Source organism: Cyclospora cayetanensis, unplaced genomic scaffold (genome assembly GCF_002999335.1).
Source record: "Cyclospora cayetanensis isolate NF1_C8 unplaced genomic scaffold, CcayRef3 CcayRef3_contig_129, whole genome shotgun sequence".
NCBI classification, from domain to species: Eukaryota; Apicomplexa; class Conoidasida; order Eucoccidiorida; family Eimeriidae; genus Cyclospora; species Cyclospora cayetanensis.
Window position 1 is genome coordinate 20,856 of NW_020312069.1, and position 24,366 is coordinate 45,221.

At 51.9% G+C, this 24,366-nt stretch overlaps 2 protein-coding genes across 2 annotated transcripts; both read left to right on the forward strand.

Moving 5' to 3' along the window:
• The first annotated feature begins 115 nt into the window (after window positions 1-115).
• On the forward strand, window positions 116-3,188 carry LOC34623383. Its single transcript, XM_026336452.1, has 10 exons — window positions 116-245; window positions 559-690; window positions 863-924; window positions 1,153-1,242; window positions 1,476-1,515; window positions 1,657-1,710; window positions 1,981-2,088; window positions 2,390-2,424; window positions 2,860-2,914; window positions 3,124-3,188. The coding sequence occupies exons 1-10, from the start codon at window positions 116-118 to the stop codon at window positions 3,186-3,188; spliced, it is 771 nt and encodes a 256-aa protein (XP_026192237.1).
• A 554-nt stretch (window positions 3,189-3,742) lies between these two features.
• LOC34621057 lies at window positions 3,743-23,835 on the forward strand. The gene is made up of 19 exons (XM_026336443.1): window positions 3,743-3,840; window positions 3,909-4,078; window positions 4,151-4,324; window positions 4,440-4,839; window positions 4,941-6,024; window positions 6,906-7,084; window positions 7,658-7,715; window positions 8,340-9,170; window positions 9,637-9,858; window positions 10,393-10,480; window positions 10,991-11,166; window positions 11,382-11,468; window positions 11,849-12,007; window positions 12,414-12,568; window positions 12,955-13,274; window positions 22,558-22,609; window positions 22,728-22,840; window positions 22,977-23,348; window positions 23,534-23,835. The coding sequence occupies exons 1-19, from the start codon at window positions 3,743-3,745 to the stop codon at window positions 23,833-23,835; spliced, it is 5,040 nt and encodes a 1,679-aa protein (XP_026192228.1).
• The last annotated feature ends 531 nt before the right edge of the window (window positions 23,836-24,366 follow it).

Genomic DNA, 24,366 nt, shown 5'->3' on the forward strand with positions numbered 1-24,366 from the left:
CTCTGGGTGGGCTCGTTGCAACTCCCGTGCCTGAACTCCAAGCAGACTCTGCGCAACGATGCAGCAGCGGCAGGGTGCCGTTTGACCCCTTCCGACCAGCGCCTTTTCACACACAATGGCTGGCAGAACCCCATCTAACGCAAGCCCTTTCTCTCCTGAGCTTCAGACCTTCGTGGTCACCAAATATGACCCGCTGCTCGCCATCGTCAGAGAGCTGAATGCCCGGCTCCAGGCATCTGAAAAGGGTGCGTGCTAGAGAACGCCGTGCACACAACCCGCCTTGAGCCTCACCGCACGTACGAAACATGTGGTTGCGAATGCTATGATGACACCATCAGGAAGGGGTTGCTGAAGCGCTAGATATCGGCAAACTGCATACGTATCGCTGTGTCGCTTTCCGAGCGAAGCGCCTGAGACTATATCTAGAAAGGGGCCAGTATCTCGCCACCTCCGCCCCTAAAGTTTGTAGTTCTTGATACGCAAGAACTTGTTTGCATTCTGCTACCGCACTTGCTGCCTCGTGTTCCTCTGTGTCTCTGCTTGCTGCTCATGCCACAGAGAGAATGCGCTTGGAACGGCGCGTGCAGCGGCTGGAAGGCCAGGTGATTTCGTTGAACGATGCAGTCGAAACTGGAACGAAGCTGAAGCCTACCCCTGACCTTGAACCGGAAGGACAAGCAGGCAGACATGGTGAGAGGGAAGGGGGTAAAAACAACAACGCAGTATGAGGAAAGCGCGAAGCTTTGTCGCTCATTCCGCCAGCGTATACTATCATTCCACTAGTGATTGCCTGCAGCTGCCTGGTGTACATGTCAGCGTTTCGCGTGCTTTTCTCCCTTTCGTTGTGCCTATGTGTTGTTAGCTGTCCAAGAACTGCTAGAGCCAGAGGAGGCGCTCGTTGCACCCTGGCTATTTTCATGTCAAGTGAGCGCAGCAAAATACCGCAATCTCAAATTGTGCTTCTCAGACAATCCTCTGCCTGGCGCTTCTCTTTGTAGTTGTCTTTATTTCAGAAGGCTGATATACTGTGCAGTAGCTCGAAAACCGTGTATTCAACAGCTCGCCTGATACTTCAGGCAGACAATATCACATGTGCGCACCTGCAACGTTTTGGACCCGCTGCTGCCTGTCTGCTTTTTCGCTGCTCCATAGATCGGGACGCCAACCTCAGCATTACAGGTCTTGTTGGAGTTTTCTCCAGACTCTACTCTTGAGGTTGATTGCAAAATGTGGAAACGCGAAGTACGACAGAAAGTGCTGCGTGTGGCATCTAGTGTCTGGCTAATGTAGTGGGAGGGTGGGGTTTGTGCATTCCGGTTCTGCTTCGCCTGTCGCCGTTTTCTCCTTTACGCATCTTACTAAAAAGACCGGCGGGCGGTGTTTACTACTTTAAAAGAAAATATGACGACGCGTGAGCTTTTGTCGAGTTGCGTGTTTCGAAGTCCTATTAGCCTTGGCGCTTGCTGGGTGTGCAGGAGGACCTTTGGATTTTGCTTCTCGAAGAGATGCCTGATGGTACAGACTTGCCTGTAGAAACAGTTCCCCCGCCTCTTACTATTCGCACATCACGAAGGCCGTTCTCAAGGGGGAGTGGATAGCGCATAGCTGCTGGGTTTCGCCTCTATCGGTGTTCGTGGGAATTCCTTTTTGCTACAGAGTTTGCATTTAGGCGCCCCGACTCGCTGCAGCTTTTGGACTTGAGGCGAGCTGGTGCGGTCTTTGCGTGAAGACAGACTCACGAATTGTAGTGATAGAGCAACTTGAGCATGCGGATGCCAACATGCAGTACCACTGGCATGTAAATGCAAGGGAACAGCAATGCACTCAACCGTGGAGTGTGGTCCATCCCTTAATTCTGTTTCTGCAAGTTTAAAGGGGCATGTGCACTTGAGCGCACACGGCAGAAATTGCAAAGGGCCACATGCATAGAGAATTTCTGATGCAAAAGAGGGCTGCTGTCGTCTTGGAGTGTCTGTGCAGCGCGTCGTGCTCTGCTGGAACTATGCAGAGGCGAGGCCTTAATTCTCTTGAGAAACGTTCCTGGGCGTAGAGAGGCGCCGAACAATCCGACAGCCATTACCCTCGTTGGTAGGTCGTTCCTATGTGGTTATTCTGCTACATTTTTGCCTCTAACTTCCGGTTTCTTCTCCTTCACTGCTTTGGCCACCTCACCTCGGTCTACTGGGTGGGGGAAGGCAGGGGGTGTGGTGGCTCGAGAGGGGATGGAGCCTCTGACGATCCTCTCATTGTAGCCCAAGGCGCTCTACTAGCCATGCAGAGGATACAACAGAGACGAAATTTTTGGGGTCGCCACAGAAAGGGGCCTTTTGGCTTCTAGCAAAACGATCTTTTGGTTTGCGATTTCGGCTTGTATGTTCTATGTTTGCAGCAATTCTCGCTGCTGCCCTGTCGGAGGCCTGGAGTGTGCGCTTCTTCTTGAACCTGCGATATTGCGTTTGCTGGTTTTGTGCATGCTTGACTGTCGTGCGGTTTTTCCTTTCGGCATACACTTCTCTGTCTGGACTGCGTGTGCTGCTTCTCCGATTTGCTTATTTATCCTATTCCCTATACGGATAAACCTGTGTATGATCCTGTGAACCTTCAGCCTTTTACGGCTTCAATTCGCAGTAAATTGCACTAACAAACGTCTTGTTTCTTCCTTCTATCATGTGCCTCCTACCGACGTCATTCAACTTTCTATTTCCCCGCTGCTCCGGTAGTGCCTGCAAGGTCCTCTTCAAATGAGGAACAACTCAGTGCCCCCTTGTTGATTTGCATGCACATTCTGAAGCTAATAGCTCACCTCTTTCTATGGGTATCCTTTCCCCGTCATCTTTGTCCTTTCTCTATCCGGCGCAGAGGGTTGAGGCGGCAGAGCCCGAGGCCTTAGGCCGAGTGGCACTCGTGCTGGACGGTAAGGGCAACGCTCATCTCAGGGCTAGTATCAAGTAGTGTTTTGTGCATTTTATCGTGGAACAAAAGTACGGATGATGGTAGGCACTCGCAGAGACTGTTATCATTCAGCATAAGTTGGTTTCCAATCGTTGTTGAGATGCTGCTAACGCCATAAGTAAAATGACCTTAGTTATTGCACTTTTCATGTGTGTGCTGCATCACCTGCAGGGAACGACATTGGCTCACGGCTGAGGGCCGGCCGGAAGCGATTCCGTATTGAGCCCTTGAACTAACGAGCAAAAACGAAATTCCTCCGTTTTTATTATTCACAGGTAATTCGTTTTTCTAAATAACTTTTCGAGGCTCCTATCCAATGGTCGATAAACGAGGTGTTTCCTCGTGTCCTCGTTTCCAGAGAAAGGCAGCATTTTAACCAGATTGAATCAATCGACATCGTGGGGAGGCCTGCTACATTCGTATTTAGCATTCAAATACAGCTCCTTGATAGTTTTGACAGAATACGACAGTCAAACATTTGTAGCTGCAATAACAAGAAAAGAGTACATATCTTTTGAGGAAAGACGGAATCGGCAGCGTTGAATACTTTCCACTCTAAATGGGCGTACCCTTGTCAATTCATTCACATGGAGAGTGTCAAGGGCCGCATAAATGCGCCGAAAAAAATTTCTACACTGGAGACAGTTGCAGGCGTCTACAAAACAAGCCACAAGCAAGATACGACCTTCATTACACTGAAAAATAGACCGCCCCATAGTTCCACACCGCAGAAACGCATTGCTAGTCCCAGAGTGCCCCTTGGCATACTTCCTGCCTTTTCTGCAGTGCAATGCATCCCTGGGCATTGGATCCTGATAACTGCTTTGCATTTGCATGCTTTCGTGCAAAGTTACAGAAAGGGGGCGCAAGATACGGAGCAGCAAGCATGTAGCAACGTCTTCTACGCACCCCATGGATATGCCATGAGCAAATGCTTTCACACCATTCAGTGAAAGGCGTTGTCCGTGCGTTCAAATAGGCATAAGTCCAAGAAGTATCGAAAACACTATTGGGGGCGAGGGGCTGTTTCTATCGCTGAGTTACGCAGAGATAGCACAAGGGAATTGCAGGGCATGGGAGGTGAATGACGAAGTCCAAAGCAAGCATGCAAAATGCAAACTCAGAGGTTACCCTCTAAAAGAGGAGGAAGGAATCTAGGAGCTTGCAGACGGCGTACAAGGCCCGTCATGGTAACAAGCGGCAAAAATTCCCGGTGCTCTCGACGTGTTATGCCGCTATTCCCTGGCGCCGGCAGAGGGTGAATTTCATGTATTTTGTTCTACAGCAAAAAATATTTCATTTCGCAGTCATCTGAATGGTGCCACCGCCTGCGGGACTGTGCGTGTTGAGAAGAAAGGCCGAGTGCCAGCCAGCACAGAATATCCAAGGCCCCTACATCTCTCTTGGGGGTGTTATTAGGGGTACAATGTGATCTCTCGCAGTATATCCTTCTGTATTCGATTTTATTTTTTGAGCATTTTCTAAAGACTTTAACCTTGCCCGCTTGTCATCGAGCATTGCCGCTTCCTGCAGCAGCCTCCTCACCGCTGCCCCGAGGATAACGCGTGCAGTTTTGTTGGTGCCTGGCCTGATCTCCCTTCCTTCCGGCAGAAACTGCTCGCTTTCCACGAGTTCTCGGGAGGGAAGAGCGCCGTCTGCCAGTAGGGTCCAGCCGAACGGCGGCAGCGGCAGCCGTGTGGGAGCTTGCAATTGCGGGGTACACCTTCGCCGCTCCCCCATAAGAAGCGGCAGAGCTCATGGGGGTCCTATTCATTTCACCGCGGCTTTGGTTGTGCTGAGAGGACCGCGTCGGGAGTCGCATTCAGAGTCATCTGCTCGCGCTGCCCGAGCTGTTTTAGGACCAGCGGCTGCGGCTGCTGCTGCACTGTACACTGTGCAGTGTGTGCGCTGTGCAGTCGCAGCCTTGCCGCATGAGAGGAGGCAGGTTCCACCCTCCCGCCTCATGAACAGGCCCGTGTTTTTGCCAGAATGGCTGTTTTCGGGGAGGGGGGCGGCTCACCCTCGCACTCTGGTGGTTTGCTCGAGAGAAGCAACAGCGCAGGGGAGGGTATCCGATCTATGCCCAACAGCTCGCCTCTCAGTCCTTCTCCAATCTTGCGAAAGTCTGGCAGCCTAACGCCTGCGCAGTCGGCGTCTGCGAGCGCCGCTGCTGCCGCTGCTGCTGCCGTCCGTAGTAGCAACGGCAACGGCCGTGATGACGATCGTCGGCGGGAGTTTCAGCGCGTCAAAACGGTGTCTTTCGCCAACTTGGAAAATGTGACGGACGGGGATCTGCTACAGGGTGCAGCGGCAGGAGAGCTCCCCCCTTCCTTGCAGAATGACGGTGCTGTTTCTTCGCCTCTGGAGGCCCCTATATTGTGCGGAGTCGAGCTCGACGGAGGAGAATTGCTTGTAATGGATGACGATACAGATCATCCCAGTGTGAGCGAAGCGTCAGGTGCTTATGGTCAATACACGCATAGCTACAGCAGCACTAGCAACACCTCCTTGTACGTGCCTCTGGGAACCCGCCTCGGATACGCCTGCTGGTGTGCCTGCTGCACGCGGATCTGCAGCCTGTGCAAGAAACTTAGTCCTAGCAGCGATCTGGCATTTCACACGAAGGAAGACTTGATGCAGGAGCAGCTGCACAGCAAGCGGCAGGCACGGCTCTTGAGCCGCAGCAGCACCATGAGCAGCGCTAGCGGGGTGTGTCGGAGCAATAGCCTGCGGGGTAGCTCGAACTCCGCTGAAAAATTGATGCGGGCTTTCCCTCTTGTATTCATCAATAAAGAACTCGAAGAGCTTTTCGCCTTGAACGTAAATCACTGGATGCGTATTCGGCTCATACCGATGTGCTTGCTCCTCCTCGTCCTCACCTTCGCCATGTGGCCCCTCCTCGCGTGGAGTTTTGATCAACAAACAACCTTCGATCACACCAGCACGATTGGGATCATGTTCAACAGCGCTATGGCTGTCACCGTAGTCACGTCCATCGCGCTCGGATTTTCAGGCTTTTGTACAGCCACCAGAAACTATGCCGAGCACCTGACGAGCATCGCATTGCTGCTCGTAAGCGCGCAAAAGAGCAGAGAGGAGGGCGGGGGAGAGAGAGGAAGAAAGAGGCAGAGGGAAGGGGAGAAGGGAGAAGGGGAAGGGCTGTGCACGGCGGGAGAAACCTAACACTCGGATGTTACACAGGCAGAAAAACAGCAAAATGCATGGCTGCGCAGCTATTTTTAAATCTCTCACGAAGGCACTTCAAATGCTGTGTGAGACCGTTATATGCACTTTCAGATGGACGGGGACCTGCTACCCTCAAAGGCTTCAATGCATACACATGAATACATACATATGTGTATACGTATGTACATTTCATGCATGTATACATACATAGGTCTATACGTATGTAGAGATTAGAGATGCTTACACACCTACCTACACTAGGCTGTTTGAGGGAGGGCGTATGCGCGGTTGTTTGTATCCTGTCGTGGGTGATGCTGGCTCTATTTGTATCGCCGTTGATGGGGATGCCGTATTCTTGCGGCTTATGTTGGTGGTCGTTAGCTTGTTGGATGGCAGTAGTCTCGCAAGACCCCCTCGGTTGCATGCGTGTTGCCGTGTGCACTCGCCTTACCATCGTCAAAGAGCGGAGACGGCGGGAGGGAAGGAAGGCGTGGGGGACGCTTTCTTGCGTTCTTCTTGCCAGCACCATCTCATTCGGCATCTTTGCGTCTTCTTTGTATGTGTGTGTGCAAGTGTGTGTACAAGTGTGTGTGTGTGTGTATGTATGTGCAAGTGTGTGTACAAGTGTGTGTACAAGTGTGTGCAAGTGTGTGTGCAAGTGTGTGTGTGTCTGCTTGTCTGTATACATACGTATATATATATATATATGTATGTATATATATATATATATATGTTTCCGTATGGGCGTATTTTGTTTGCGTTTTCAGCTGGTAACGATGTGGGGTGTATGGAATAGTATGGCAAGTTACCTCTTGGAGAGCCAAGCCGAGCATGCCAATGACTTTCGATCTACCGAAGAGAGTACTGCCCTAGAAGCCTGCACGGCCATGAGTTATTTGTACGGGCTCTTGCCTGTAGTCCTAATTGATGTTGTCTTACCATCCAGGTAGGAGAAGTCTGCGACGTTTCATGCATTCTGTGGTTATCCGTCTATTGCTATTGTGTGTGCTACTTCTTTCCGCGTTGGTGCCCTTGCGCTGTGGCATCCGAACGCATGCATCTTCCCGGAGGAACAGAGACAGACAGATAGAAATAAGAAGAAGAGACAAACGAACACGGGCAAACCAACAAGCCAACAAACGAACAAACAAACAAACACACGCATGCACACACACAGACTTTCTTGAAAGGACATGAGCAGCAGAGTTTTGCGCATATATATATATATATACATATATATCTGTGGCTTGCGTGGATGCATGTGCGTACCAAGTCTTCACCCGGTCGTCGCGCCAGGGTACATCCTAACGATCGCATGCGTGGCAGCATCTCTGGGGCTTATTTTTGTCAGACGTCTGCGGGAAATTACGCTTGAACTGCTTTTTTTTCTTGCGTTTTCTCTTTTTGAGGCCGTTCATGTGTTTTCCATGGGAGAGCGCAGGGAACGCTGCGCTTGCTAAAGCTTGCCGCTGAGTCTTTACCGGATCTCCGGTTTGTGCTTCGATGCTTTGTGTTGTAGGACCAAGTACTCATGGCTAATCCACGTTTCGTTCTTCGGCACGAGTGCTGCCTCGATTGTTATACGCGGAAGTCTTAATCCACGCTTCATCGCGCCTTCCTTCGTGTGCGTGATATGATGGCTTAGAAGGAACAAGAACCGCTTTTCTTTGCTCTCCAGTTTTTCTTCCATTCTAGTGGCGGACGCGTGCGTGCATGCAGTTTGCGGCTGCTGCGCAGCTGCTCAAAAAGTCCTTTTAGCTCGAAATCGTCTTCTTGCAAAAACCGTTTCTCAGAGCATTTGCGCAGTCGGGTGTCTGGACTGTCGGGCTGTGCCGTCTGCAGAGTCACTCGGGTAGTGACGTATTTCGTGTTGGCGCTCTTCCTGTACCTTGGCCGCTATGCAGCAGAGATGCATCTCAGGCAAACTTTTGTCGGCTGGCTGGTAATTTCGAAGCCTTAATTCTTTCGAAGCTTGTGCAGATCCTGGGTTCTCAAAAATAGCAGGGGCTCTTTCACTGTCTCTCTCTCTCTCTCTCTCTCTCTCTCTCTATATATATATATATATATATATATATATGTAAATGTGAATGTATGAATGTAGTGTGTATATGTATTTGTGTGTATTTTTTTGATTTTGTCATTCTGTTTTTAAAGCGTTTTTGATTGTGTGGCGGCACATGTGTGTGTCTGTGTGTTGGCAGGATACGCGGCGACGAGTCGATCGCCTTGAGTCAGATTTAAAGCGTCAGCGTTCTCGGGGGGGTGTATCTACATCTGTAGAGCAGTTGGTGCACTTGGTGAAGCAGATGCAGGAGTCCAATCAATTAGCCTTAGCGGCCGCAGCGGACGGCTTGCGCCCAGACTTGCGCTCACAGCTGCAGGAGAGCAAGACCATGCTGCAGCAGTGCCTCTCAATTTTATGCACGACAACGAATTTGTACGCCGTAAACTTTGGTCCCCTCGACAACGTTGAGCACATGGACATTATCCGATCTCTCTTGAATGACAAGAACGCCCTCCCGAAAGACTGGGTGCGCGCGCGCGACTCCCTGCCTTCATCACTCACGCAGTCGGAGACAGGGCCTAGGCGGGAGTCTAATGGCGAACAAACGCGCAACAACAGCGCTCCTGCCGGCGGAAAGACCGTTGTCTCCGCTGGAGAGCGATTACCCTCTGTCCCCCCGCCTCAAGCCTCCGAAAAGAGACCGCTGGGAGGAGCAGCAGTGTGTGTAGCCGAGGAAATTCCAATGGCTACGGGCAGGCGCGCCGTTGGTGCTGAAGCAGGGAAACTCTTGCAACAAGGCGTCCAACTGCTACCTCTTCCCCGTAGCCGTCGTGGATCGCACGCTGCAGAGGAAACGCCCTTTAGCAAACCTCCGGAAGAAGGCGCTGAGAAAAACAGCACCAGGAGCTCTGTGTTCTCCGACATGCTACAGAGACCTCGCAGAGTCAGTAGGGCGACTCACGAGCGGATTACTGCTGGAGAGGACAAACTCCTCAAGGTTGCGTACTTGTTCAGTCCGACGCCAACCGTAAGCGCCGTGCTCTGCTCTGCACTGCTCCTGGGTGTCGCGCGGAGGGAGGGAGGAAGCAAGGAGAAGGGGAAAGAAAACAGGGGGGAGGAGAAAAGGGGAAAGAAAACAGGGGGGAGGAGAAAAGGGGAAAGAAAACAGGGGGGAGGAGAAAAGGGGAAAGAAAACAGGGGGGAGAAGAAAAGGGGATGGAAACGCCACATCTCGTTGACGCTCTAGGGGAGAGGCCACGACTAGCCGTTCGCTCCCTTCTTGGCTAGCTAGCATCCACGGCTACCAAACAAATAGTCGAGCGACCACCCCGCTTTCCTCTGGTAGAAGAAAACTGCCCGTAAAGTTCTTAAGCGGATCGTTTTAATTTTTTCCCCCTTCCCCCTTCGAACGCTCCGCCCGCACAAGAGTAGGGAGGATGGCTATGTGCGGCGTGTGTATGTGTGTGTGCACATGTGTATGTGTATGTGGACAGGGGGGTTCGAACGCGACGGGGGCTCCTTCCGAATGGAAATTCGACATGTTGGCATACGGAAGAGAGACAGGAGCGCCTCTCCCCGAGCTAGGCTTTCTTCTGTTAAGTCCCTTCTGCTTGGAATCTGGCTTGTGCTCTGAACAAACCCTCGCCAAGTTTCTTAAGGCCGTCGACAAGCACTATCTCTGCGTTCCCTACCACAACGCTCTCCATGGGCTTATGGTCCGCATGCTCGCACACGTTCTCTCCCTGGAAACATCCTCCTCTTAGCAGCCTCCGTCTTCAAGCCCCCCTCCACTTTTTTTCCCCTCCACTTTTTTCCCCTCCACTTTTTTTCCCCTCCACTTTTTTCCCCTCGACCTTCCTTCCCCCACGTGGCGTCTTCAGGCTCTTGCCAGACAGATGCAGAAGCAGCAGCGCGTGGCAGCCACCCTTTGCGCTGCGTCTCCAAACTTCCACAGACACTTCACAGCAGAGTGCAACAGGGCAGGAGGAGGAGGGTTCCTGGGGTGTGAGCGGGAGGCAGGTGCGGGGAAGAGGTCTTCTCGGGAGAAATGCAGAGGAAGAAGTTTGACAACTCTTCCTCCTGAGGGTTTTTTTCTCTCGCTTCTCTGGTGTTTTGGTTTCCGGGGGTGAGGGTAGGAGGAACAAGGAGGAGGCTGTCTCTGATTCCTCTGGATCTTTTTCTCAAGCCTTCGCATACGGAGGGCGTGCCTAAGTTGTTGCAGTGAATGTGCGCGATGAGTGTCTTTTCAGGTCGCTCAGAAGACATACGCATTGCTGAATCTGGTTTCTCTAGTCAAGAGCCGCCAAGCACGCGATATGGCGCTTATCATTGTTGCAGGTTCGCTGACTCACACTTGCTCCACAATTGCTCGCCGAGCACCTGCTAGCAAAGGCATTAGCACGCTGGCCATGGCGAGTCTTGCGTGTCTGTCACGCTGCTTCTTTGCCACCCCGAATCGTCAAAGAAGAGTCTTGTCTTGCATGCAAGGTTTCTGCCTACGGCCGTTCATGGCAGCCTTCCTCCTCTCGCGTGTAGTGACCACCACATTGGCTGGGAAGGCAGGCTTTCGCAAAGCCCCCAAAACTACGAGGCATGCGCGTCTCTGCACGGACAGACGTGACGGACGGCTTCGCGATTCTTTCTCTTCCCTCTCCGTCTCTGCGCCTTTTCCTTCTTTATCGTGCCTGCTTTTGATTGGCAGTGGCGAGAGCTCCAGTTTCCTCTGCGATGGCAGTGGCCGTTCAATACGCGCTTCCCGGGGGCGGAAAAGAAGCCGCCTGCCTCCGTCTTTTTCCTCCAACGCTCTGCGTGTGAACCGCAGCTGACTGCGCGTCTCTGCGGCTGCAGGTCTGTGCCACGACATCGGGCATCCTGGTCGAAACAACGCTTTGTTTTCGAACGCGATGGAACCCTTGGCGCTGTTATACAACGATCGCGCCGTGCTCGAGAACTACCACGCGTGTCTCACCTTCAAGACTCTGGAAAAGCAGGACTGTGACATCTTCGTTACCCTCAAGACGCGAGTAGGTTTCTGGCGTCTTCTTTGCCGGATTCGCCACCCTCCCGAACGAGTGGTGCTCTGTTGAGGAAGAGAACGAAAGGAGGCATTCGCGTCGCATCTGTGGCCTCTGCATGCGCGCGCGCGGCTCTCAGTGCAAGGGTCTAGTGTGTGTTTTTTTAAAGTGCATGCATGCGACCTCTAGGCGCAGCTGCGTGCATGCGCTCTGCGGCGGTGCAGGAATACTTGATGGTGCGAACGCAAATCATCGAACTCATTCTAGCTACCGACATGAAGGGACACTTCGAGACTGTCTCGCGCTTTCGGGTAGGTAAAATAACCTTGCATGCACTGCACCCCGCCACCTTCTCTCGGCTGAAGCGGTTTCGCATTTTTCTTGCACTGCTTTTCTTGCTTCTACACGTGGGGAGAGAGAGCTGTTGCACGCACATACATGCGCAAGAGTGCCTGGCTTTGATCAGCGCGGCGAAGTCCTTTTGTTGCCGGAAGATCTTAGCGTCTCCTTGCAGCCCTCACACAAACATCGTGTGCCGACGAGGCGTGAAAAGAGGAGGTTCTGTGGGGGAAAGGGGGGAAGGAAGGGAAATGTCTGCAGAACAGGGGGAGGGGGCAAAGGGGGAGGGAGGCCATGGCTTCAGTGTAATGGATGTCGAGTCGGAGTGTTCGTGGATATGCTTGTTCTTTAGGTACGCCGAAGTGCGCCAGATTTTGATTTATTTTCTGAAGACGACTTCTGGTTTTTAGTTAGAATGTTTATTAAGGCGTCCGACATCTCCCACTGCGGCGTGGAATGGGGGCAGCATTTCGAGTGGTGTCAAAGAGTCCTCAACGAATTCTATGATCAGGTTCGGCCCTTACTGCAGTGCCATGGATGTGTATAGTAGCGCCTCTCCATGGTGGGGTTGCTGACTGCCGGCAGTTTGCAAGCAGTGCAGCGTTTCTGCTGCTGCCATTCTAAGAGATATGGTGCGATTCTAAGAGAGCTATGCTGCCATTCCAAGAGAGCTATGCTGCCATTCCAAGAGAGCTATGCTGCCATTCCAAGAGAGCTATGCTGCCATTCTAAGAGAGCTATGCTGCCATTCTAAGAGAGCTATGCTGCCATTCTAAGAGAGGCTGGGTTGGATTTAGGGCCTTACGGCGCAGGGAGGAGGGAGGGGTCTGGCAGGCGTGGCCTTATCAGTTTTCGGAATGGTTTTTTGGCTTCTTACAACTACATTTACGCGATGGATGCTGGCTGTGCTGCTGTAGGGCGACGAAGAACGGCTGCGGTGTCTGCCGATTTCCCCCCTCTGTGACAGGGAGAAACATGGGGACGCGGCAAAGAGCCAAATGGGTTTTATAAATTTTGTAGCAAAGCCGCTCTTCGACGAACTTGCGGCCGTTGATATTAGCGGCACTGTTGAGTACGTCCGTCACATTCTGCTCATTGCAGGCATCTCTGCAAATCTACGAGTTCGAATCTGATCTTGCGCGCTGTATCCATGCAGATATGTGTGTGTGTGTACTTTCACGTGCGTTGATTCCATGCGATCTGAGCTTGTGGCACATCGCGTGAGCGTCTCCACAAGACTTCCATGGCCAAAGAAAGCACCAGTCACTCGATGCTTATGGCCTTGTCTGTCGGGGTTGATGGCTGTGCGCGCGCATGGCGCAAGTATCTATATGCCTAACTGAAAGTTCGCGCGTGTTTTTGGTTTAGTGGCTCTCGACTGTTAATTAAAGGTTCTAAAGCAGCGTTTCGAGGGGTGTGTACTGCGTGGGCTGCTGAATGCGCCTTCTGTCTGTTCAGAAAGGAGGTCATGACGAATCTCAGGTCTAACGCGTCGCGTTGGGAGGCGCTTAGTAATGCAGGTGTTGTAATCCCGCTGTTTTTGGATCAGTGGCCTGCATCTCTGCTGACCTCAAGTTCTTTTCCGCCGTTAACGACTGCAGCGATCGCATCTGCTGCCGCTACTACCGCCGCGAACGCAGCTGCGCCTACAGGGTCCAAGGTGCAGCTGATTAACCAAAAGATAAAGCTGCAAAAGTCAGCTGAAGGCGTCAACGTTACGAAGATAGACCTGCGGTCGCTGCTGTCGCAGGGTGAAGCAGGGCGGCATCGACACAGCAGCCATCAGCAGAATAATCCGCAGCCGATCCCGGGGACAAGCACTAACAAAGTACACACTGTTTCACAGCTTCTAAAGTCTCCAGGAAATGTCAAAAATAAAGGAGCACCCACTGGGTTTTAAAGCCAGAAGTGGCTACAAGCATTGTTTGCATGGCGAAACGTAAAATAAGCGCACGGCTCCATGACGACGCTCACACTTTGGCTTGTACTCATCAGATGTGTGCGCGCTAGGCCGTGTGTACCGGATGTGCTAAATGGGCGCGTTATTGATGTCAAACTTAAAGAATACGATCATCAAAGAATGTGATGAAGCACCAATGTGGTAAAATCCATGCAACAGCATGTGTTTTAGCGCCGTCCTCGCATCATTTACAGACGGCTGTCGCTTGACACCGCCGGTTCAAGTCTTCCGACTCAACAATCCTTATTGGTTTACGCCTCCACTGTCAGGAGAAGCGACGAAAGCGCCCCTCCTTGCGGAAGCGCATCGACGGCATCCCGGTATTGTACGGAAAGTTCCGCTGCCGCCTTCGTAGTTCGTTCTTGCTTTTGTCGTTTTGGCTATATTAGACGTTTGCTTTTGCGGGGGAATGTATTCCGCCAGCTAATTTCTTTAACGATATTTATCCTTTTACGAGACCGTTGTTCAAACGGCGCTCCTCCGCATCGAGTTCCTAGCGCCTAACGATGCCCACCGGCCATGGAAGTCGTGAAACTCCAACCTCCGCCTTGTGTATACACGGCATCACATTTCACCCTTGCAGTGAGCAGGGCGCACGATGTGTCTTTGTTGCTTAGTGCTTATTGATTGGACTACGTACGCTGCAGCTTTATTCATTGTTAAAGTGTTACTTGGGGTGTGCGCGGCGCATGCGGAAGCAGTGCACATTTCTGCACGGCTCAATGCCTGCGAGGGCAAGCGCCGCCCAAGTAAAAGAAATAGCGATGCGTGGTCACTTGGAGCAGAACAGCTCGCTTCTGCATTAACCCTCTTGCAAATATAGCCAGAGCCTGCTGCCTTTTTCAGCATGTATTAGCTGTGAGCTAACGCCCTTCTCAAAGGACGTGATTCTTGCGCGATCCAAAAAAGTTGGTGTTACCAAAGTTTAGGGGGAGTGCGGACCTCGTAGAACGTTGGAAAATCGCCTGGTTGCCGCATTGGAAACAGCGGCCAGGCGGCTACCTTTTCCAGTTGTTTCTTTTCCTCTGGCGTATCGAAATAGATCCTCACTCCCGTCTGTTCCGTTTTCTTCCGCACGTTGATGAGCCACCGGCAGCGTGATCCCTGGTCATGCCGAAAGAGAAACAGAATCCTGTAAATTGAGCCTGAACAGTAGACAGGCAGGCGCATGCGGATTTTTTCATACCGCGACTACAAGCAGACTGGTGCTGGAAAGAGTTGCCGCACTGCCCCTCCGTCGCACCCGCGTACGTGCACTCTTACATGCCAGCAGGATTCCAAACTTTCTTATGAGCGATGTGCGTGGAAGATACACGAATATGGAAGCACACGCATGATTGCAATGTGCTCTTACCTGGCATCAGGCCTTCAACTAGGATCTTCCGTGCTTCTCCCTGCAGCAGGACTACATCGATGGCAAGTTGCTCACCAGTTCGGTCGTCGATTAAAACTATCCTTGCACAGCAGCCGGTATCCACTACAAGCGTGATTCTGCGCAAAGACAGCGCGATAGATGACGAGAAGACGCAGGTGTATCAGGCATACCCCGTGCACAGCAGAGTGGCTTGTACGCAGATGTACAAGCACGCAGAACCGGACTCAGCGCGCTGCTGCTCGGGTGCAGTTAGCAGTAGGAGCAGATTCGGCCAGCCGCTTGAGCCTTGCAGCTCCGGGTGACGAACCAGCAGGCTCCAGAAAAAGCGTCTTACTCTGCGCGGTCATTCCCAGAAACTTCAATGAACGGCTTCTTGGCGAGCCACACCAAGTCTCCTGGCGATATCTATGCCAAAAATAGAGCAGCAGAAGCACGAGAGACAGGATCCGGGGACAAGCCTTCAAAGTGCTCACATGCCCTTCCTGCAATCGATCCCGGCACCTGCGGCGAAGGGCTTCCAACTACTGAGAGTGTTCTCGCTTTGAAAAATAGATAAATTAGCGGAAACGACCTTTCATGTGTGAGAGAGAGAGAGACAGATAGAGCTTGCCGCGACTTTGCGCACTGTTTTCTGCCTGCTTGCTGAAGATCCCATCGTCGTGGCCTCTGGATGTCGGGCAAATGGCGATCTCTGCTTGTACTTTATGCGTGTCTTTCCGGAGTATGTCTATAGTTCCAAGCAGGTTACTGCCTTGTATCCTACGAACGACCTACAAGGAGGTGTTTCTGGTGTACTTTCTCTCTGTGGGCAAGTCCGCTGGTCAGTGAACTGCGACGAGAAACGCTAACCAAAGCCTCTAGGGTGAAATGAGCGAGCGTCCAAGTATTTCAAAAGGAAAAGAAAAATAGACCCATAATCATAACAAATATTGAAAAGGGCGACAAACATTGAAGCAGCAACCACCGTCTAATATGTGTTTGTGTTTGCAGCTCCACGGCGCTGCTGCTTGCAAGTGCCCTTTACCCCCCCTAACCTCTATCCATCTCTTTTAATTGACGATCTACTCGCCTTTCAGCCAAATAGCAGTGTTTTCTCCCTAGCAAACTATTGCTTCCAGCCGGCCGTCTGTGCCCTGCTCCATACGGGGGGTGAGTTTCATTGCGGTGACCACTACCGAAAATGCCACACCTCAAGACTTGGCACCAAAGCCTTTTCTTCGCAACGCCAGTGCTCCTTCCGGCAGCGAATTATGGAAGTAGGCTCCACAGACAACACGCTGGCTGCTACCGACAGTCCGTCAAACCCCAAATCCCCACGAACCCAAGGTTCGTCATTCCTTAACCCCCCAACTGTACTGGCAGCCAGGCTACACTTCACACCGTCTGCCACAAGTAGCATTTGACTAAGCACTAGCTAATAGGGAGCTCATCAGTTTGCCTCTTGTTAAATATTACTTCCAGCAGAGCAGATCACAAGCATTGACACCCTCGTGTCGGTGTGTGTAACATGCAACGTAGAGCTAGCTGTAAATACGTCACGTGCTTATAAGATCCAGCTAAGTACGCCCTATCAGGTCTTATCCCCTTGCATATTAACTCTAATGAGGGTGAGAAGGGAAAGGAGAGGGCTATAATGGAAAACACTCAACAATAGAGTTAGCTTGTCTTGCTTGGAGCAAAAAGTCTCTCCGTACCTATATCGTATGGAGCGTTGAAGTTGGCAGCGCTTTAGAGGTCAATGTAGCTGTTTCCCTCTCATCCACTGGCTATGTACGCAGGGTAATTTCAGAATTTCTTGCAGCAGTCTTCTGGTTTCGATCAAGTTCTCGGTAATTTAGTGGCGTGTATTTCTTTGGCAACAGAGTGGGGAACAAAGCATAGGCGGTGGAAACTGACGGTGTCACAACGCTCCGCAGGAGCGGCAGAGGCCAGCCTGAGAGCTGAAGCGATCGAAGTTACTCCAACTGGAAATGTTCCAACTGCTTGCCCATCCTTACTGGCGTCATACATTTCTGATCGGCGTTACCTCATTAACGCGGCCATGGACATTTTTAGGCTGGCAGTCCATGTCATTCTATCAGCTATGCAGATAGAGCTTTCTTCGTACCCTTGGTTAGGAGAGAAGCCAGTGCTTCTTGCAATACTTCATTGGCGGGGGCAAGGCTTCAATGGTGGCTCTGTTCATGCAGAGGAAGTCGTCTGCCTGCAGGGATTACCGCGCTGCAAGCAATCCATGAGCTATCAAATTATGCCGAAAGCAGCTCGAGATTAGGTATTGGGAGAATCGAGAAAGCGGAAGCCATGAGTTGCATCAATCCTGCGGCACAACGAGAAATGTGAAGCTTAATTTGGAAAAGCCAGTACGTAGACCAACAGATGCTTTATCAGTCTTTAGTGGCAGGTGCTCTTGGAGTGTGAGATCAGGTGGTCGGAGAACGGGCAGCAATTTGGAGAGCAAACATCCGCCCGATGGGGCCTCTCCTAATCGTGTACTAGATGAGTCTAAGGGGAAAATGAGCGGAACTCCTTCATCTTTTGCAAAAATGCAGGAGCCAAATCGAGTAAGTTGTGTCAAGAGACCCTAGGCTCCACTGTAAGGGGGACGAAAAAGAAGTCCAGAAGGAATCCACCCATTCTCCTGAGCAACGCCAAACAACCCCTAACCGTGTAGTACCCTGGTATAGGAGAAATTGGATCACATAATTTGGAAATGCAGGCGCAGGCAAAACTCCAACAATTTAAGCAACCGGACTATGCCCAGCAAAAGCAGGCTCCTTGGCGAGCAAAAATGCGCATCAGGGAAACGGAATGCCCCCCACACAGGCCGTGGCATAGTAAAAGGGGGTTACAAAAGGATAATAGCAGTTGGGTTTCCACCTCAGCTCAGGTCTGCGCTAAGATAGGCACACTTTATTCGCCAGGAACTGCTAGCATTACTTAGCACTGGATGTGAAGTGGCGGTATTATTTGAGGAAACGGGACTGAATTGCAAATTGGTAGTTCCCTGGCTACTGCAGCCCCCAAGACTTAGGCGTGCTGACAGGTGGCTGAACGCAATGATTGGCTGGCTCATGGCGGCTACATGCTGCTACAAATGAGAATGAGGCTCTATCAGAATGTTCCGTGACTTCTGTGGTGGTCGTGTGTACCACGACGAAATCCTGTGGATGGGTGACACAATAGAAGACGCGTATGCAGCCACACCTGTGCGCTGTAGAAGTTAGCATGCCAGAAATGTTTTTACCCAAGTAGCTTTTAATGTATATGAATAAAGCGCTTATTTTATCGAGCGTAAGCTTGCATAGGGTTGGTGCCTCAACAAGGTTAAGCAGACCCTTGTTCATGGGGTTAGCAGCACACTTTGAAAAAACATATCTAGGCGTGCATCCGGCCCTACTGGCTTTGTAGCTCGCTATATATTAGGGAAGTGGACTGAAAGCTCAGCCAAGAACAATGTGAATGGGCGAATATCATTGAGGAGTTTGCGAATATGCTATATAATGTTAACTGTAAGACTTGAAACAAAGTCACTGTGAAGCAGAAGCTCCTGATGGTCCATCTCGGAGGGTTACTCAGCAAGCTGAAGGAGGAAAACGGGCCAGTTGACGTCTGGCTTTACATAGTTTCTTTTAAAGTCCCCATACACCCTGATGGCAAGCACCAAAGGGCCATCCACACCCACCCTTGCAATCTAGAGTAGACCGGTATGTCGTTTGGGATGGTTGATGAAGTAGCTGAACTGCTACAGCAAGTTACTTGGAACTTAAGTACGCAAATCAAGGGGAGGTGCATGGCTGTCCAGATTGACTACGCCTTACTATTGAGCCAACACGTTCAGGAGCACCTGCATCACCTACGGCATGCGCATCGGCCGTTACGATACAAGCAGTGGTATGCGAAAGTACTCCTATTTTTTCCATTCATGGTAACGCATTGTGTATGGAATTTCTGCGCTTCCGCTGGAAATGAGGTAGATTCCGTAAAATATTGAAGCAGCTGCAACTCGACCCCTTTCTCCATGCGCTCGCAAAGACGTTACGAAGTTTATTGGGTTTGCATCACTCCCGAAGCTTGAACCCGGATTCCGATTATATCTTTGCTCCGCAGAATCATCTACTCCAAAAAACGTAGTCTATGATCCTGGCAGAGCTGGATGATGCACAGTGCAGACGCTTATTGGCAGCCTGAAAACTCCTCCGATAGTCCCACTGCCCGATTGTGAGAGCTATTTGTTCGTAAAAGTTGATGCTTGTGACGTAGCGGTGGCCACCATTTACCGACAGGCTACGGGTTCTTTAAACGCCAAATCATTGCTTTCTATCCTCAGTGCTTCACCGAATCCGAGTAGGGGCATCCAAGGAGGAAGAAGAAACTGTATGCGTGGTAGTAAGGTTGAAAAAAGTGCCGCAAATATTTATGTGGGAGTCACTCGACTGTCCAGACGAAGTAGCACTCCTTGTTACAACCTACGATGAGGTTTTAGGACTTTTCTGGGGTCTGTTAACTACCGTAAGTGCTTCCTGCAGTACGACTTTACCAATGAACAATATTGAAGGCATCATCAACGTGTTGGCCGAAGCGCTCTTGCGACCATCCAGCGGTTGTGGGTGAATCGATTATTTTGTGTACATTATGTGAATCATATGTTTTCTCCTGGCAATATCCGGACTGGCAAAAGGCTAACGCACTCCCACGTTATGAGTGAAGTGCTCTGATTCAAAACAAAGTAAAGACTCTGTCGCTTGTTCATTCTGACTTTTCCTCGCCGTGTTGTTATACGCAAGGCATGTGATAGGGTTGCATTGGGCCGTACTAGCAATCCCTCTACCGTGGAAAAAGCTTTAATGGTTCTCTGATGGCAAGGGATGCGTCCAGTAGCAGAGTATGTATCGCCATGCTCAGATACTTGGTAGCTGAAGCCGCGCAATTCTTCTGGGCCCGGCCTAATGCAAAGCCTTTCTGTCCTTATAAAGACTTTGACTGATTTGACTACGGGCTTTCTTGCTGGATTGGCGGAGGGGCAGGATAGCAGCTGCGTTGTTTTCGGCAGACTCAGCAGCTTGGCTCATGACGTCCCATGCTTCAGCCCCATCAAGGCTTGAGAAGTCGCTCATTTGTTGTTCGTGGATATCTGGAAGTTTTATGTACTCACCGATTTTCTGGACGAGCTCTGTCTGTGCTTGGGGTGGGATGCGCGCTCTGCCTGGTGGGCAAAACAGCGTCCAACGCATTGTAAGGGGCATCTTCGCTTGCTTCTGTCCATTATCGGATTTCGTAGCGGCGTGTCCAGTTGAGTTGCTCTCTCCACATTTAGGTGGACTGCAGCTGGCATTGATGCCAGCGGTCACCTCCTCTCCGGAGCATCTCAAGGCCTGCGTGACAGCGCTGCTGCTCATTTTCACAATTTGTGCGGCGAACGAACCCTCGGCTCATCTTCTATTTCTGGGGCGCACTCCCCGGCTCACGGTGAAAGCCTTCGTATATCCGACTGCTCCTCTCATTGTGCTAAGGTGAGGCTTTATAACCCACCTACACACTGACCTAAATATGACCTTTGCGAGCCGTCCGAGGACAGATACCCTCATCTACCCGCTGTCTTCCCACGTCGCCAATCTACAAGGAAGGAAGCGCTCCAATGTGGACCTGAACCTTGTAGTCCGGGGTGAACAGCTACCCATAGCACACGCGAGATTCAGAGAAGAGCTGGCTACTGCACAAGAATGTGCGCTCAAAGCTCACGAGATAGAAACACGGATGAATGACTATTAACGGCGCTTGGTTTTGTGCAATCCAAGCGTGAAGATTTGGTCTTGGCGAGGTAGAATGTTCCACAAAGTGCATTAGATGGCGACCACAAAAAGGCGTGTTGCCAGGTGACCAAGATCAACGCGCTCCTCTTTTGAGAGACGCTCCTTCTATATCCATCTTCCTCTAGGTTCGAGGTGCCACGTAAACAGTAGCCGCCCCTTGCCCCGTATATCGGAAACTCTGAGCAGCACGGTAAGGGGAAGGTGACATTTCCTTGGAAAGCGGTCTCCAAGGTGTCGCCCAGTTTGTGTGGAGTCTGAAGTTCAGTCTCACCCTACAAAGATCCTAGATGAAGGATTATTCCAAAGGCTGAAGGTATGTCTTTCGCTCTGGCTATCTGCTGTGTTGGAGGAATGCTTGTGGTTATCCCCGCACGCCCTATAGAGAGATCTCTACACTGCCTCTACTGCCCACTTCACACTGGGGTAATCTAGGAAGACTCTAGGCTCTATGTCAGTTTTCAGGAAGCCCTCTCAAAGCCCCCTTACAGACCAAACACCCCTCTGACAGCCAACGCACCACCCAACTTGCTATTGTAGCATAGCAGACGCGCTGGCCTGAAGGAGCGCTAACCTCCCGCACAGTGCAGCGCCGTTCCCAACACGAACCACCCCACACACCGCTGCTCTCTAGCTACCCACAATCTTTACAAGGATGTCATTCGTATGCACTCCTCTTAGCATTCCCCTAACAGGCAGCCAATTGCTGGCCGGGCGGTTCTGCAAAGGCCGAGGTAAACAGGCAGAAAAAGCGGCCGAGAACAGGGCAGAGAGTGAAGCCAAAAAGCATTGCTTCGGGAAAATGAAAGCAGGCAGTAGCTTAGGATGCATTCTCGCGTCAGGGGCCTTCCGACTATGGAGATGGCCATGTTTCCACGCGGCAACGCTTAGTAGCCTTATAGGAAGGACCGCCCCATTCAAAAGACGCTATATCCCCTGTGCAGTAGCAGCTGCACCAGTACCCCCAACGCTGTCTGAACGGCACTTTACCGGCTCAGGGCAGCTCTCAAGGCTTTGAATTTGGTAGATTCCGCCTCATCTACTAGCTTCGCCAACAGCGCACAGTCACTTCTGCGCCACCCATCACCAAGGCACAACTCGCAGACACACTGCCGAAAGCCTGAAGCATCATCTTGACCTCGGGAAAGTATTTCTTGGTGGCATGCCCAACCTTTAATGGCAGGCCAGGCCTTACCTTGAGAAGGTGCCTGCATGCTTCGTGAGAAGAGGTTCGAAGACTTCCAGTAGCTTCTCCGCGTCATATGCAGAGCGCATGAAACCTCGCAGAAGACGGAGGGCATCTGGAACCTGAAAAAAACACCCGCAGCATGAAACCTTAGTCCGTCGGAAATACACTACACTGGTACACGACACAAAGGGGAAGCAAAGCGTGTGTGTGTGAGTACACAGTCCAGTTTTCCCAGCAAAATAGCAGTCCTCTGAAAGGAAGGCTTCTACTGCGTCTGCACATCTACTACCTAGAGTGTATCAGCTACTATTCGAGCGTCTTGTGTTGCACAAAGGCAAAGGCCGTTGCAGCTACCTCCGTCTGGGAATGCAACTCGAGCGCCTTCTCCTCGATTTTCTTCAGAAGCTGTGGCAAGCGCGTTCCACAGCTGCTGAACGCGAGAACAGCCCTACTCAGGTCTGCAGACAAAAGCCGCAGTCCGCATGCGTCAGCAACGCCATGCGCTCTCGCCCCCTCGGCAGAAGAAGCAGTACCAGCACACCCCGTAAAGAGTGGCCACGGCAGGTGATGCTTCCTCTGAAAGGCTGCCCTCCAAGTCTCGTGAAAGGAGGCGTGCGTCACGTTTTGCATGACAAACAAAGTCAGACTTTGAAGCTCGTGCTAGCGAACCTGCAGGCCCAAGAAGGGGAACCGAAGCCATGACTTTGCGCCACACGAGACGGGCTAGCAGCTGCAGCTGCTCCTGCTGCTGCTGCAGCTCGAGCGGCTGCAGCCGCCAGCTTGCAGCCTCCATGATGCGCAAAACTTCGCTACCTGGGCAGTACATGACACAGATGCCTTACAAATACCATGAGAAATGCAAACTGCCTGAGCCTCGAATATCAGCGGCTTCTCACATAGGAGGTCACTCGCTCGCGTGCCAGGAAAGGCAGCAGACACTGAAAACGGGGGAACACGAAACTCTAGAGGCGCTCGCAACAGCCCCTCCACGGCGCGACCAGCAGATAATACCTGTTAGCTGATAGAGAACTCTTGGCAGTCTTGCATTGAGCTGCTTTAAAAGGCCAGGAAAGGCTTCCACGAGTCTGACGCGGCTGCTTAGGACGCCGAGCAGCACCAAGAGGCTCTTACCCTCCGACAAGCCTTCAGTTGTTGCCGCCGCTGCTCTTGCTGCTTCCACTGCTGCTGAGTCTACCGTTGCGCGTGCCGCTTGTGTAGAGGCAGCAACGGCCCCTCCAGATGCTAATGCCACATCCCGCTGCCCTTGCCGCTGCTGCCGCATGCGACGTTGCGCAGCAGGACGCTTGGGGGCGTCTTGGAAAGCTCCAAATGCGGGTGCTAGCGCTGCAAAAAAGCCTAGGAAAAAACATCGCACCACGAACAGAAAAGCAATGCCTCTCAAAGGCCTCAATCGCTTCGCCACACACAGCGCAATACCCCTCCCTCTGCTCTCCCCCTCCTTCCCGTCCCCCCTGTCTTCGCCCCGCAAAAATAATCAGGATCGGCCTCCAGGGAATATTCGCCACCCCTACCTGTGTCTCGGTCGTGGGCATGAAACGCTGCAGCAATAAGCGCCGCATCAGCAACACCCATCAGGTGCAAGCTCTCCTTTGCGCGGCGTCCATACACCTGCCAGAACCCCTCCGTCTTCGACACCCCCTGCTGATGTGCTTGCTGGGAAAGATCCCGTGAAGGGCATTCCTGAGCGCCTTCCGATGCGGCTCTGTCAAACGTCGCACCTTCCCAAGAGAGCCGCGCTGGCCGCTCTCCCCCCACCGCTTCATCCCCGCTAGGGAGCCTCGAGAGCCTCAGGGAGCTATTCCCCCCCCCCGTGCCTACGGGGCGGCACAACAAAAGCTCTCGCGCTGTACTAACAAGGCCGTCGACATCGGCAGACACCAGAACGTCCTGCACGAAAATCACAAACGCAAAGCTTCCGCAGCACGGGCATGAAGGCAAGGCAGCAAGGGCCGCCTGCCCTTCTCTGTGCGCTCGCGCGCCAGGATAGCGAAGAAAGGCGAAGACGATCTCTGCTAGAATGCCTAGGCAGCGGTGCCTTGTGCGGCCTTTAGAAGGACTGGACAGGCAGAAAGAAGAAGGCTAGCTGGCTCTCTAAAGAAAGGAGCAAAAAAAGAAGAACATGCAGGGATACACACATGTATATATATGCGTGTGTGTGTGTTTCCGCAAGAGGCCCCGTCGGCGGGTCGTTTCAGAGTTTTATGCCTACCCTGTATTTTCTGTGGAATTGCTGTCTATGAAGTCTGAATTTGATGCGTCTGAAGGGGCCGTCAGAGAGGCCGTGAGCTGTGGGAGTGCACAAGGAGCGCCCTGGCCCTCCGGCGAGCAGAACGGAAGACAAGCGAAGCATCGTTCCTTAAGGGGTAACGCCGTGTCGTGCCGCCGTTGGAAACAAACATACACACACTCACATCCCCATTCTCACACGCATACCCACCCATACGGCCTCAGAGAGGTCCATGCGACCGGTGCAGAGGGCTAAAAGAATTCAAAGCTGCACAGCACAGAGGGAAGAGGG

Bases quoted from the DNA above. Each gene is read 5' to 3' on its own strand.
- LOC34621057 (XM_026336443.1), top strand. From the start codon at position 3,743: ATGCATCCCTGGGCATTGGATCCTGATAACTGCTTTGCATTTGCATGC. The intron at 10,481-10,990 runs GTTCGCTGACTC...CTGCGGCTGCAG, and splicing joins GGCGCTTATCATTGTTGCAG to GTCTGTGCCACGACATCGGG. The intron at 12,569-12,954 runs GTACGTCCGTCA...CTGTCTGTTCAG, and splicing joins GATATTAGCGGCACTGTTGA to AAAGGAGGTCATGACGAATC.
- LOC34623383 (XM_026336452.1), top strand. From the start codon at position 116: ATGGCTGGCAGAACCCCATCTAACGCAAGCCCTTTCTCTCCTGAGCTT. The intron at 691-862 runs GTGAGAGGGAAG...ATGTGTTGTTAG, and splicing joins AGGACAAGCAGGCAGACATG to CTGTCCAAGAACTGCTAGAG. The intron at 2,915-3,123 runs GTAAGGGCAACG...CATCACCTGCAG, and splicing joins AGTGGCACTCGTGCTGGACG to GGAACGACATTGGCTCACGG.